At 47.2% G+C, this 12,466-nt stretch overlaps 1 protein-coding gene across 3 annotated transcripts in view; it reads left to right on the top strand.

Annotated features, from left to right (window-relative positions):
• Positions 1 to 12,466, top strand: part of F5 (coagulation factor V) — a 71,384-nt gene continuing 58,918 nt past the window's right edge. For 2 of the 3 annotated variants that reach the window (XM_047704995.1, XM_047704992.1), the window contains exons 1-3: positions 27 to 241; positions 3,741 to 3,823; positions 10,827 to 10,949. In XM_047704995.1, the coding sequence (XP_047560951.1) occupies positions 93 to 241; positions 3,741 to 3,823; positions 10,827 to 10,949 (355 nt within the window). In that variant the 5' untranslated portion in view covers positions 27 to 92. Of the gene's footprint in view, positions 242 to 3,740; positions 3,824 to 10,826; positions 10,950 to 12,466 lie in introns of all 3 variants that reach the window. The other variant, XM_047704993.1, reaches the window with a different exon arrangement.

Below are 12,466 nucleotides of genomic sequence, written 5' to 3'. Positions count from 1 at the left end.
CGGGCCCCGCGCCAGCCGACGGCGGGAGGACACCGCCTCCCGCAGCCGCCCGGAGTGCACGCGCGCCCGGCCGCGTCCCCGAGCAGGCAGCCATGGCCCCGCGCGGCCCGCGCCTCGGCGTCCTGGGCGTCCTGGCGGTCCTGGGCGCCTGCTGCGGGGCGGCGGCCGCGCGGCTGTGGCAGTTCTACGTGGCGGCCCAGGGCGTGGACTGGAGCTACCGGCCCGAGACCCCCGAGCCCAGGTGAGGCGCGGACGGGCTGCGGGGAGGGACGGCGATCGCGCGCGGGGACGTGCCTCCCGCAGCTCCGCCGCTTAAAACAAAAACAAACAAAAAACAAAACAGAAAAACCCCAACTTATTGCTCATCTTTAACCAAAATCGCTATTTTGCTTCTGACCGTAGCGTGCACCGGGGGCTCCGCGCGGTCGTCTGCGCGCGGCTGGAAGGGTTGGTTGATGGGGGTTTGTTGCTGGGGTCGTGGCCTTGATCTGCGCGTCGGTTCGGAAGCTCCAGGCACGACCCCCTCGCGAGCCCCCCGTAGAGTCCCTTCCCGGGTCCGAGGCGCCCGGGACTTTACGGACCCCCGGGCCGGAGCAGTGACCGGGTCCCCCGCAGCCTCCGACAGCTGGAGACGCGCGCACGGTCCGCGGTCGAAGGGGGCTGTTCAGTGGCACTGGCCGAGCGGCCGTGGTTTCCGATTCTGGGGCTTTGCAGCGCCCACCGGGCCATAGACATGCCGCATTTTTGGTTTTTCACCTTTTCTTCCACTTCGTGGGACTCTTTGCTTCTGTCACATTCTTAGTCCCTGGGATCTGGTCTGCCCTGGCCAGTGTGGAAGGTCGCCGTGTAAGGAAACAGTGGCTTAAGTAACAAAACTCTATTTCTGAACTACAAATTGTTTTTCCTAATTGAAGGGCTAAAAACAAGACTTCCCAGAAATTAAACAAATTGTAGGACCTACTCACTATTTCCATTTGGTTATATTTTTATATTTTTTATTAGTAAACCCCAGTGTGACTCGGTTTTTTTTTTTTTTAACTAAACATCACCATTTAAATGATTGTGAAAGACAAGTTCCTCTTTTATGATTACAAAACCAGAGCAATCTCCCAAGAAATAATATAATATTTTGAGGGACGCCTGGGTGGCTCAGTGGGTTAAGCGGCTGCCTTCGGCTCAGGTCATGATCCCAGCGTCCTGGGATCGAATCCCACATCGGGCTCCTTGCTCGGCGGGGAGCCTGCTTCTCCCTCTGCCTCTGCCTACCGCTCTGTCTGCCTGTGCTCATGCTCTCTCTCTCTCTCTCTCTAACAAATAATAAAATCTTTAAAAAAAATAATATAATATTTTGAGAGTCTGGTAGTGTATAACATGAAACTCCTTAAAGAATTACTTTGTAACTGTGTTGTTTTGGACAGTATTACATATTACCTGGGTCTTGTAACAATAAGAATTTTTTTTTTTAAAGATTTTATTTATTTTACAGAGAGAGAGAGATGACAAGTAGGCAGAGAGGCAGGCAGAGAGAGGAGGAAGCAGGCTCCCCACTGAGCAGAGAGCCGGATGCGGGGCTCGATCCCAGGACCCTGAGATCATGACCTGAGCCGAAGGCAGCGGCTTAACCCACTGAGCCACCCAGGCGCCCCTTTTTTTTGTTTTTTTAAAGATTTATTTATTTACTGGAGATAGAGAGAGACGGATAGAGAACACAGCAGGGGGAGCAGCAGCAGGACACAGAGAAGCAGGTTCTCTGCTGAGCAGGGAGCTGATGTGAGACTCGATCCCAGGACCCTGGATCATATGTGACCTGAGCTGAGGGCAGACACTTAACCCACTGAGCCACCTAGTTGCCCCCAAGAAATCCTTTAAAAAAAAAATCCTTTTAGGGCTCCTGGGTGGCTCAGTGGGTTAAAGCCTCTGTCTTCAGCTTGGGTCATGATCCCGGAGTCCTGGGATCAAGCCCTGCATTGGGCTCTCTGCTTTGCAGGGAACCTGTTTCCTCCTCTCTCTCTGCCTGCCTCTCTGCCTACTTGTGATCTCTGTCAAATAAATAAATAATATATTATTTAAAAATCATTTTAAATATTGTCTTTTGAGTTGATGATCTAGATCATACCCATACCCTTACAGAACTGCCAAAACCCCAAAGAAAATCATAGGGTTTCCAACATTAATTTCTCTTGCTCATGGCCAGACATTATCATGCTGACTATCTTTGCTGGGATACTCCGTGCTTATGCTTGGGAGCTTGTCCTTTCTTCTGTAGTTAGCTCTGAAAAATAACAAGCAGAATATTGGAAGCAGAACCACATAGAGAAAAAGCCTGACTCACACAGGGGCACTCCAAAGGGAACCATGACTGTTGATCTGATCCCCTCGATCTATGGTTGAGTTTCCAGAATTCTGGTAAGAGTCATACTTCTGGTGTCAATTATTGAGCCAAAACCATACAGTGACAACCTAGACCAACTGTCAAGATTTTTGAACTTCGAATCATGTCATTTTCCCCTGGTATTTTCTCATGAAAAAATCTAACCTGTACATCCAGCTGCTTAAACTAAGAACTTGTACTAAATGTCCCGCACCTACAGCGGAATGATCCTTTCCGTAAGGAGATCAACATAACCACCTGTTTTTTTGCCAAAGTGAGTTTCAGCACAAAGCAAAGATCTTTCCTCTTACTTCATCTAATATTAGCAGGAGAATACTTTTAGAGGTGGGATATATCTATTATTCTTGTCTGAAGTCTGAAGTAAATGTTTTTGGAAACTTCCCTAAGGAAATTTGTTCAGTCACTTACAGGTATGTGGTAACAGATATTGAAGTAAAAACATATATTTTGGGCTGCCTGGGTGGCTCAGTGGGTTAAAGCCTCTGCCTTCGGCTCAGGTCATGATCTCAGGGTCCTGGGATCGAGCCTCGAATCGGGCTTTCTGCTCGGCAGGGAGCCTGCTTCCCCCTCTCTCTCTGTCTGCCTCTCTGCCTACTTGTGATCTCTGTCAAATAAATAAAATCTTAAATATATATATACACACACATATATATACATTTTTTTTTTCTTTTCCCTCTAGAGTTCAAGGGTCCCACTCTCCCTGCCTCCCTTTCTGTGAATTCTTTACCACGAATACAATGGTTTTACCTCTTTGAGTCTTGGCTCTGCCATTTATCCATTGTTTCTCCTCTGGACAAGAGACTTATATTTCCCAAGACTTGCCTTTTTCATTTGGTTTGTTTGTTTTCAGTACGAGTGCCCAGGGCTTTAACTCTATTAGTCATCTCCAACTTCTCAACTAGAAATAAGGTTCACCAAAACAATGGTTCTTTATAATGTTCCCCAGTAATTTAAATCTGTATATGATTCATCATTAAAAAAATAGCCCATGTATTTATTCATAAAGGATTTGGTTATATTTTTAGTCATTTAAAATCTAAGCATAAAGTTTGGGTTCACACAATGATCTTAGGTTCTTTTCTTAGAAAATGGATTCTGAGTAAGGATTAGTTGAGGCAGACTAAGTTGGGATAGAATGGTTGCTACAACAAAATATTCCTAAAGAGGTCCATAATTATTTTATTAACCCCATGTATTATTCATATTTACAAAACCTTGAGTTTCTGAAATGCAATTAAAATACTATTTTTCCTACTACGTATCTGAGGACATGAGAAATCCATTTGTTTTGTGATGTGAGACGTAGATGTATATGGCTCTCAAATTAATTTCTGTATTTGATTTCTAGTTCGAATCCTTCCTTTAAGAAAATTGTCTACAGAGAGTATGAACCATATTTTCTGAAAGAAAAACCACGATCCAAAACTTCAGGTAAGACGGAAGTACACTCTTCAGTTTTAAAGATGAATCTCTATGAAAATTGGCTATCCCTGGTCATCTAAAGTATCTGTTTGGTGACATTTTTTAGAAATGAGTGCTTTTGTTGTTTTTAAGCAGTACAGGCTGTCTAAGTTGTGAGGGTAGGTGAAAAATGAAGATGTGGGGCCTGGAATTCATATTTTTGAGAATTTCAAAACAGTGTCAGCAAAGCATGAAGCCAGAGGGTCCTTCTTGCACAAGGGGCCGTGCTCACGAAGCCGGCTGTTTTTTAACACTGATCAGAAAGCTAAACAAAACGTTTAAGAGTTTGAATTTTATTCACTTGTTGAACAAAGTACTATTGAGCACCGGCTACAGGCTGGGCATTGAAGAAGGCACTACGGACGCCGCAGTGGACAAGGCAGAACCACCTCTACCTTCCTGGAGCTGCCGGTCCAGTTCATGGAGCGCAGCTGAACCCTGGCAAGTGATGTTGCTTCTGGCCGGCTCCCTGCACTCATTCAGAGGAACCATACATGGCTGGTTCTCTTGCATCTGTTTTTCCATCTCTTCTCCTGTTTTTTGTTTTATTGTTGTTTTTTTTTTAAAGATTTTATTTATTCATCTGACAGAGACAGAGAGGGAGGGAACACAAACAGGGGGAATGGGAGAGGGAGAAGCAGGCTCCCCGCTGAACAGGGAGCCTGATGCGGGGCTCGATCCCAGGACCCTGAGATCATGACCTGAGCCGAAGGCAGACGCTCAATGACTGAGCCACCCAGGCACCCCTCTTCTCCTTTTTTATTTAGTGTGAGGCATACAACAGCTGTTGTTTTCAAAGAAAAATCTTCTTTTTCCTCATCTTTTCTTTTCTTTTTCTGAAGATTGTGTTTGTTTATTTGAGAATCAGAGAGAGAGCATGAGCAGGGGAGGGCAAGGGAAGAGAGCAGAGGAAGCAGGAGAAGCAGACTCCCTGCTGAACCCAAAGCCTCCTTGAGCCTGATATGGGGCTCAATGTGGGGCTTGATCCCAGGACCCTGAGATCATGACTGAACTCAGGTCAGACCCTTACCAGATGGACCCGACACACCCTTTCCCAACACCCCTTTCCCCATCTCCCCTTTAATCAAAGAAAGTGGGTTGAATGGGTTTTGGGGTTCTTGAATATGATACCATATTTCACAGGAATGGTAGAGGCCATAAAGAGAGAACTTCTTCCCTTGGGTCGCCTGGTCAGTAATTCACTCGTCCTCCCGTACTAACCAAGTGAAGACTGGTCAGCTTTCCCGGACTCATCCTTCTACCTCTCTGTGCAAACTGTTTAGTCCTGCTTCCTCTGATTTCCCTTTGTCCTCAGTCTTCCTTGGCTAGAACCTTCCCTTCAGCCAAAACTCAACAACAGTAAAACAAAACACAACTATGTTCAGGCCCACCCCTTCCTAGAACAAAATCTCCCCTCGACTGCCTGCCTTTCCTTCAGGGCCATTTTCCCACATGAGCCCTCCACTCCATTCTCTGTAATACTGTTTCCTCCCTGACCCTCTCTAACATAAGTCCGCTAAAATGACTCTCAGAAAACGGCACCCATGACTCTGAGATGCCAGAACCAATGGTTTCTTTCCAGTTCTTTTCCCACTCGACGTTATGAGGATGCTTAGTGATCCCCCTTTGAAGCTCTTCACTGCTTTCCCCAGTGCCACTTCCCTTGGTGAATGGAGGTGAAGGAGGAAAACGGAAGCAGGAGGAACTTAGAGAAAACTGTTCCCCGAAACTTGGCTCCACATGTAAGGAGAGAAAGGGAGGTTGTGGAAGGGAAAGAGGGGCTTAAGTATATTTTGGACTTTTACAAACAAGAATACAGTGACTTGACATATCCAGTAGAAAAGGGGAGGGTAATCACATTGGAGGGAGAGTAATGGCCAGAGCCAGACTCAGAAGTAGGACGTGATGCAATTCAAGAGTTGGGCGGACTCAGCTTGAGGAAGAAGAGGGGTTACCTTCAGGGAGGACAGCAAGGCAGCAGACAGTAAGGTTACCACTAAAACCCAGTTTGTCATTGTGGGTGGGAAGTTGAAGGATCTCCTGTCCTCTGTTGGAGTCTCTTCGTGCTCAGAGCTCTGGTTCCAAGCTTAGTACGGACAGCAGATACTGAAGAAATATTTAAATTAAACTGTAGCTGTGCAAAGGGAAAACGAGCTGGGAAACACACTCACTAGGCCTGGAAAAAAGAGGAATTGGACAGGTGTTTGGGGCCTTACCTGTGTGGCTTTTGCCAAGTTAACTGAATTTTAATGTCTGGGCCATGTAAGCCACTGTGCCGAGAACCGTAAGTGTTAGACAGGCCAGGGCCAGGCTGGAGACTATCTTCTGGGCAGGAGGGAGTCATTGATAGTTTTTGGAGAGGAGAGTACATGATCAGAACCCTTTGAGCGGGGGTGCCTGGGTGGCTCAGTAGGTGAAGTGGCCGCCTCCCGCTCAGGTCATGGTCCCGGGGTCCTGGGATCCCCCTGCTGAGCAGGGAGCCTGCTTTGCCCTCTCCCTCTGCCCGCTGCTCCCCAGGCTTATGCTCTCTATCAAATAAATTAGTAAAATCTTTTTTTTAAAATCCTTTGAGATTATTAGCTTTTGTAGAAATTTCCTGATTCAACCTCATTAATTAGAAGTAGACCTTGATCATTAATTTACATTTAAACCCTGTGCACTTAAAACTTCACCTCTCTACCGACACCTGTGTATCTCATGTCACATTTGTTTTCCGTGAACTCTGAGGCATTTTAACACATTTAAAGCAGCTTCTTCCGGAACTCCCAAAGTTACTTAACTATGAATCCTTGAAAGGCAAGGACTGTGGAGGTCACACTGTTCAAGTGGAGTCATAGGACTCCACAGTCCTATGTCCATCTTGATGTCCGTCTGAGGCTGATGCAGCGTGGCGAGTCCAGAGTGAAGCCTGTGAAGCTCTGGGTTCGGGCACCGCCAGACTCTCTGACTGACTCTGTGACCGACTCTGTGACCGACTCTGTGACCTGCCCTGTTCCCAGCCTGGGTCTGGGTCACTGGCACCTTTCCCCTGTTTCCGGCTCTTGGTGGGTGTGATTCCAGCTGAGCCCTGCACGAATGAGTCATGTGACACTTCTACAGCATGAGCCCAGAAGTCACTGTAATTGTGGTTGGGGGTGAGGCCGTAGGACTGGGGGTCGGGAGGGGTCCCTGCATCGAGGTTTGCAGCCATGTGGACAAGTGCAGGGACTGGGCTCATTTTCGGGATTCCAGGCTGGGGCTTCGAAATGGCGAGTGTCAACTCTGAGTGTTTTCAAGGAAGGGTATGAAACGTTTGCCCCTGAAGGGGTTCTCAACTAGTACAACACTGGGCTTCCCTGTTTTCTGTAACTCATATGCACCTGAGCGCAGGGGATGGGATTAGCAGACTTTATGTTGTCCTTTTCAACTCCAAAGCCGCATGAGATTGGGTACACACTGTGCTACCTTCCTGGGACCGCAAGGTAGGAGGCCCCTTCCCCTACGTCACTGCTGGGACCCAGGCCACTGGGCTGACAGAGGAGCTAACCAGCAGCTCAGGCAACACTCATGTGTTTGTCCATGTGAGGGAAGGTATTTGGTTTGCATTTATGAAAACATCCCTTTGTTTTGCCTTAATTCCAAGGAAATAGAAAGGGAGGCAAATAAATACTCCAGACCATTCATCGCAGCAAGAGGTCTTATTAGGTTAAATAACTGAGGAGACTTATCCCGGGCACGGGCATTTGTAGCCACGCGATGCCAGCAAACAAATCACCCAAGCAAGGCGTCATGGCAACAAATGCAGCGCACACTGTGACCACGTGGCCAGCACTCTTTTGGGCTCCTGGGCATCCCCGGCAGGTGGGAAGAGACAGTGGGGGCTTCCCTCAGGAGCTAGGACCGAGGGTAGCAGCCAGAAGAGAGAGAGAGCTCAGCTAGCCCTGCCGGTTGTGGTCAGGAGTCACAAATGGTGTAGACATTGGAACTATTTCAGGAGAGGGGGCGGTTCTGAACCTGCTCTGTGCAAGGTGGTAGAGAAAGCTTTGGTTCAAGAGTCCAGAGCCCTGAGTTCTAACCCAGGGGCACCACCCAATGATTGACTGACTTTGAGCAAGCCATCCTCCCACCCCCACATCCCAGGCTTTGTAAGTATCTCTAAATTGAAGATTGAACAGTGTGACCTCCACAGTCCTGTGCAGAGCGAACACAGAAGCAAACAACACGCTCCAGGCACAAGATCAGCATAAACTCCAGCACTGGGAGTTTGCTGAAAGCAGTAAGAAAACTGCAGGTAGAAAGAGAGAAGTAGGGAAAGGGGGTTCGGTCTCAGAGATCCTGTTTCCCCATTGCCAATAGGTAACAAATTGCTGTAAACTTCATAGCTCAGAACAACACAAATTTATTATCTTGCAGTTCTTGAGGTCACAGGTCCAAAGTAAGTTTCACTGGGTTAAAATCAAGGTGTTGACAGAGCTCTCCCCTTCTCGGGGACAGTCATCTCCTTGCCTTTTCCCATTACTGGAGGCAGGCTGCATGTGCGAGGTCGTGGCCCCTTCCTCCGGTTCAGATCCAGCAGGGCTGTGAGCTCAGCTTTGCCTATATCCGTTTATAAGGATGCTGGATGACATTTCCCTCGGGATAATAATCTCGGAAACTCTACCATTTCAAACTTCTTTTAGTCACACCTGCAGAGCCCCATTGGCCACCCCACGTAGCGTATTCACAGGTCCCAGGAGTAAAGATGCGGACATCTCTGCTGGGCTGTTATTCTGCCTACCATATCTACCAAACAAAACCTCCCACAGTGTCCTCATGTCAGAGAAGGGTACCCTCCTGCCCCCGCTCCCCAGCAAGAACATCACCAGCCATCCACAGCAACTTGGTCTCCCTCACCCTCCACCCGTATGCCATCTGTCAAGCCCTGATGTTTCATCTTCTAATAGCCCTCTAGCATGTTCTCATCATCACCTTACACTACGTTACCACATCACCCGCCTGGAGCCCTCTGTTCTCTCAGCACCCACTCTGAGTTCTCCCTAGCTCATCCTCCACCAGTGCCCCCAGAGATTTAAAACCCCAAATCTGGTCCATGTCTCATCCCTGCTTAAAACTCTTGATTGGCTTCCAGATACACTTAGAGGCAAAACTCAAAGATGTAGAAGGCTCTACATGATGGGGCTTCTGATTGTGCCTTCAGCCTCACGTTCTGCCTCTCTCTCTTACCTGTTGAACTTGACCTTCACTGTGGCCATCTGTCAGTTTTTGAATAGGCCAAGTTTTCTGGTGCCACAGGCCCTGGCACATGCTCATCCTACTCCTTGAAATGTCCCTGCCCATGCCTTTGCCTCTTGGCCTTTGGACTTCAGTTAAAAGCATTGCTTCCTCAAGGAAGCATGTCCAACCCCGAGCTCCTCCCTTTCTCCAAGATTGGACACGATCACTCTGTCAAACGCTCTTCCATGTAAGCTGTGTTTTCTCTCATAATACTTTCCGCAGATTGTAATTAAACGTTTGTGTGATGGTTTGTTAAAATCTGTCCTTCCTACTTTTTTGTAAGCTCTGCGAAGGCATCTATTTTAGTCACCATTACAGTTCTGTAAGTGGGGGCCCGATTAACGTGACCATCAGCCCTGCAAACGAATGCTGGTTGAACTCCGTGACTGCTGCCCCTTTCTCCTCAAGCTCCTGCGGTCTCTGCTGGGGAGAAGCAAACCGCACATGGTTTATAGGTGGCTGGGAAAAATGAGAGCAGTCAACTTCTATGGCAAGTCACAAACATTTAATTTTGGGAAATTCTCATTTATGATTCTGCCGAAGCCCGACTCAAATATCACCTCCTCCCATAACCCCTCAAACAGAACTGGCCCTTCATCCTCTCCACACCTATAGCACTTTGCCCACATCTCAGCAGTGATGCAGTACGTTTGCCCCCAGACGAGCTTGCGAGCTCTTCGAGGACAGGGACAGGGTCTTATTTATCCTCGTGGCTGCAGGACTCAGCACACCTGTCATGTAGGACTTGAGACATCACTCTTGATATCTGCCCGTCTCACCTGTCATCCCACGGTGTCCCACATTGAAGTAACTGGTCACGTTGTTTACCCCGTTGCTCAGATAAAACACCGCAGGGTCACCCTCGGCTTCCCTCTCTCAGAGGCCACGTCAGCCCACCAGCAAATCCAGCCGGCTCTGCCTTCAGAATCTGGAACCCAGTGTCTTCTCCCCACCTACCTGCCGCGCGTGTGGCTTCTCTGTGCCACCTGCTGCCGTTTCCAGTCCCTTCACTACTCACACTGTTCTCCACACAGCAGCTAGGGGGTCCTTTTTTTCCCCCCAGAATGAACTTTTAAAACCATGTCTGTCTGCGGCACAGAGCCCTAGCAATTTTCCATTTCATTCAGAAGATAATCCAAATTCCTTACCAAAGCCTGTGAAGCCCCACGTGACCCGCCCCTCCCTCATCTGCTCGCATGCCGCCTGCACTCTTCCTTTCTGTTCTTTGGATGCACCACTCCTGCCTCAGGGACTCTGAACTCACCTCAAGACCAGCGTACCCTGTGACTTTCCCCCTATCCTCACTTTATTGAGGTCTCTGAGATTCCCCCCTCAGGGAGATCTAACGGAGCCAGTCACCTTCCCTCAAATCATCCTGCACAACTGAAAGTGAACACCTTTCTTCTCTTGGCCAAAGACAGCAATCTGCAAGGAATGACAGGGGTCAGGATGGGGTAGACATGATCAGTACTATTCCTTCTCTCTCTTGACTTGTTTTGAGCCCATGCCAAACATTTCTACCTTCTTGTCCTGTCCTGACTGCATGCAATGTCGAGACAAGGGGCCGGCAAACCCTTCTAGATCAAAGGCAAGCAGACCAGCCTCAGGGCCAAGGGGGAGTGACAGCCATCTCTCATGCGGTTCTGTGTCTCTCCATGCTTAGCAGCTCTGTCTTTGGTATTCCTGAACCCAGATATATTATAAATCCTTGTTTCTGTAGGACTTCTTGGGCCTACCTTGTATGCCGAAGTTGGAGACATCGTGAAAGTTCACTTTAAGAATAAGGCAGACAAGCCCATAAGCATCCATCCTCAAGGAATTAAATACAGTAAATTCTCAGAAGGTAAGAGTAATTTAATATTCCTCTGGCAGTGGAAAACATACAACTCTAATACCGGTGTCAGACATTTAAAACCAGATTGTTAACCACGTGTTAGAGAAATCTCCTTTCCTTCAAGGGGTGACTATGGAAGTTGTTGCCTTTGTAAGTCTCAGAGAGGAAAAGGAACAAAATCCAGAGTCGTTTGGACCTCAGGTGTTTACCAGGTTCTTGCTCTTTAACAGCTGGATGGGAAAATTGCCTAATCTTTCGGAATTCCAACATATTCACGTGTAAATGAGAACAGCAATACATGCACATTTCAAAGTGGGTTAAAGCAGGGGGCGTCCACAGACTTCTCTGTGAGAAGCCAGGTCGTATGTATGTTGGCTTTGGGATCTCTGTTGTAACTGCTCAACTCTTCCTTTCAATACAAACACCATCACAAACAATGTGCAAGTGAATGAGTGTGGCTGTGTCCCAATAAAACTTTATTTACAAAAACAGACAGCTGGCTGGATGTAGCCCAAGAACTGTAGTTTGAAACAGTGGCATTGGACTAATGTGGCACGGGTGGCCTGACACAGAAAGTGTGCTTCATAAGTGGTATTTGGTGGTGGCGGTGGTGGTGCCAGTAGAAGTCTTATCACAATTTTAGACGAAGTGAAATGGTTAAGAACTTACGCTTTGAAGGCAGACATACGTTCAAATTCCAGATGCATCACCTCTGGTCTATGAGCATAACCTCTCTGAGCTTCAGTCCTTTCGTGTATAAAATGTGAAGAGTTACACCCACCCCATAAGATTGCTTTGAGGATTAAAATGAGACTGTTCAGGTAGTGTCTGAAATAGGATTCCTGGAACATGGGAAGCCCTCAGTAAATCTCAATGATGACGATGGCAACGACAGCAAAGGTCACAAAGATGAAGGTGGCAGAAGTGACCACGGGACAGTAAGTACTGTTGACGACCCTGCTCTGATTATTTCCATCACGATGATGTTCAGACCACAACAAGCACAGCGGAGTTCTCTTAGGAGCTGATATCAGAAAATTGTAGCCATATTGTACTAGGTATTAGTATAATAACACTTTTAAATAACTTCAGTCCTTTCATGACTCACAAATTTTCTTTCTCCCGTATGTTCCAGCCGTCATACCTTTGAAGGGGGGCAATTGAGTAGGAAAGTGGTTTACAGTGCAGGTTCTGGAAGTAGACTGCTCGGTGCAAATCTTGGCTTACACTTATTACCTGTATGACTTTTGAGAAGCTGCCTAACCTCTCTGTGCCTCATCTCTCTCTCGTCTGTAAAATGAGACTAAGAATCATACTGCCTCATATAGGTTTGTTGTCATGAAATCTCTGGATAAGGCCTAGCATATAATGAACACTTAACAGATATTAGACATGATAGTGAAATTGATTTTTCAGTTAAAATGTATTCAAATTATGTTACATCTCAATTAAAATTTTTAAGTGTGTTCAGATAACACACCTACTTATCTGGTAATTTGTGGATTACACAGTGTGTTTTACATTTA

This window comes from Lutra lutra, chromosome 15, assembly GCF_902655055.1.
Source record: "Lutra lutra chromosome 15, mLutLut1.2, whole genome shotgun sequence".
Classification (NCBI taxonomy): Eukaryota; Metazoa; Chordata; class Mammalia; order Carnivora; family Mustelidae; genus Lutra; species Lutra lutra.
Note: the sequence above shows the minus strand (reverse complement) of the source record. Positions and strands in the feature narration are given on the sequence as shown.